The sequence below is a fragment of the Prionailurus viverrinus genome, chromosome X (genome assembly GCF_022837055.1).
Source record: "Prionailurus viverrinus isolate Anna chromosome X, UM_Priviv_1.0, whole genome shotgun sequence".
NCBI lineage: Eukaryota > Metazoa > Chordata > Mammalia > Carnivora > Felidae > Prionailurus > Prionailurus viverrinus.
Window position 1 is genome coordinate 80,237,463 of NC_062579.1, and position 2,044 is coordinate 80,239,506.

General features: G+C 50.3%; 1 protein-coding gene across 1 annotated transcript; it reads left to right on the forward strand.

Annotated features, from left to right (window-relative positions):
• Positions 1-1,351: 1,351 nt before the first annotated feature.
• CLDN2 (claudin 2) lies at positions 1,352-2,044 on the forward strand. Its single transcript, XM_047844997.1, has one exon. It carries the CDS (start codon positions 1,352-1,354, stop codon positions 2,042-2,044), a length of 693 nt encoding a protein of 230 aa, XP_047700953.1.

Here is a 2,044-nt window from a genome sequence, read left to right on the forward strand (position 1 = left end):
AGGTTGGAGATCAAGTCATGGGGTGGATTAAGTCCATTTAAGATGAAGTCATGGGACACTTGCTCAGGGATGGAGTGTTGATTGAGAAAGGAATGGACTTCTGAGGAATACTTGAATTTAAGAGATGATTAGGAAAAGAGAAATCTTGAAGAAGGTTAAAATGGAATAGCCAGATTAGGGGGGCTGAAAAGTGAGTGGGCTGGAAGGTCTTGTAGAGAATGGGGAAAAGGATGTGCCCTTGACCCTCAGGGTCTTGAACCTTGGCAAGAGTGTGGGGGCTTGCACCTTGAGCACTGAAAAATCCTAGACAGCTCTGAGATTCTAAAGGACTGGCTCAGATGCTTTCTTCCTTCAAAGCCCTCCATTGTGGAATAGTTCCCCTTTCCTCTGTTTATCCTAGTGCCCCTAGAAGATAGCCTAGGGAATTTTAGGGCTCCCCTTAGGCCTTGGCACAACCTTTGCTAGAATCTTTCCACATTTTATGAGAGGCCAGACCTCGTAAGGGGATCTATTAAGAGAGCATGTAGGAAATGTCTGAGTGTGTTATGCATGCAGGAGGCCTTACTTAGGCTGGCTTGCAGAGGGAATTTGGGCAGGGTTGGGAGGACCTGAACTCTCAGAGTGTGGACAGAAGTGTTTTTTGCTTACCCCAACCTGCCCTGGAGATTTTCCCCTTGGGAAGGATGACTCAGGGTTAGACCACTGCCCTCTAGGCCCCTGGATATCTAAGAGGCCTCTAATAACCTGAAGTCCAAAGCTATATCTTAGGACCTGTTCCTCCTGTTCCAGTCTCCTGGAATTTGGCCTCAGTCTGCAACTGAGGGGCCCTGTGGCACTGTTGCTGGGCAATGCATTAAACAGCGGCTTTGAATACAGAACTGTGCCAGCGAACAGCCTGACCTGGAGCTAATGCGTCCAGCACAACCGCCACTTCCACCACTACCTTCTCAGAAAAGAGTCACTCGTCTGGCTCTTGGCTTTGTCTGGCTGCCAACCTAAGGCATGTGCCTACGCAGGAGGTGATGACATTTTGGCTCCACTTTCAAAGTTTTTTTTTTTCTTTCTCATGTGTTATTTCTAAAGATAACAAAGGTCAAAAGGCATCCAGCATTTTCTGGTTTCTCATAAGCTTCTGGTCAATATTTAATCTGGTTTATGGATTTTTTTAGGTCTTCTAGATGCCTTCTTGAGCCTGCTTGTGGCCACCCACAGACACTTGTAAGGAGGAGGGAAATCAGCCTGGTAGAGACACTCTGAAATGAGGGATTAAAGGCCAAGATCCAAGGAGTGAGAGCTGCAGCCAGAAGGCAAGGGAGCAGGTACTGAAGACGCTTCTGCTGAGAGGTCTGCCATGGCCTCTGTTGGTTTCCAGCTTGTAGGCTACATCCTGGGCCTCCTGGGGTTGCTGGGCACTCTGGTAGCCATGCTGCTCCCCAGCTGGCGAACCAGCTCCTACGTTGGCACCAGCATCGTGACGGCAGTCGGCTTCTCCAAGGGCCTCTGGATGGAGTGTGCCACACACAGCACAGGCATCACCCAGTGTGACATCTATAGCACGCTTCTAGGCTTGCCTGCTGACATCCAGGCTGCCCAGGCCATGATGGTAACATCCAGTGCAGTCTCTTCATTGGCCTGCATCGTCTCTGTGGTGGGCATGAGATGCACAATCTTCTGCCAGGACTCCAGAGTCAAAGACAGATTGGCGGTGGTAGGAGGAGTCTTCTTCATCCTTGGAGGCCTCCTGGGCTTCATCCCTGTTGCCTGGAATCTTCACGGGATCCTGCGGGACTTCTACTCCCCACTGGTACCTGACAGCATGAAATTTGAGATCGGAGAGGCTCTTTACCTGGGCATTATTTCCTCCCTGTTCTCCTTGGTAGCTGGAATCATCCTCTGCTTTTCCTGCCCACTCCAGGGAAATCGCTCCAACTACTATGATGCCTATCAGGCCCAGCCCCTCGCAACTCGGGGCTCTCCAAGACCTGGTCAACCACCCAAGGTCAAGAGTGAGTTTAACTCCTACAGCCTGACAGGGTATGTGTGA

What these genes read in the sequence shown, in the direction of transcription:
- CLDN2 (XM_047844997.1), top strand. Translation starts at nt 1,352, where the DNA reads ATGGCCTCTGTTGGTTTCCAGCTTGTAGGCTACATCCTGGGCCTCCTG.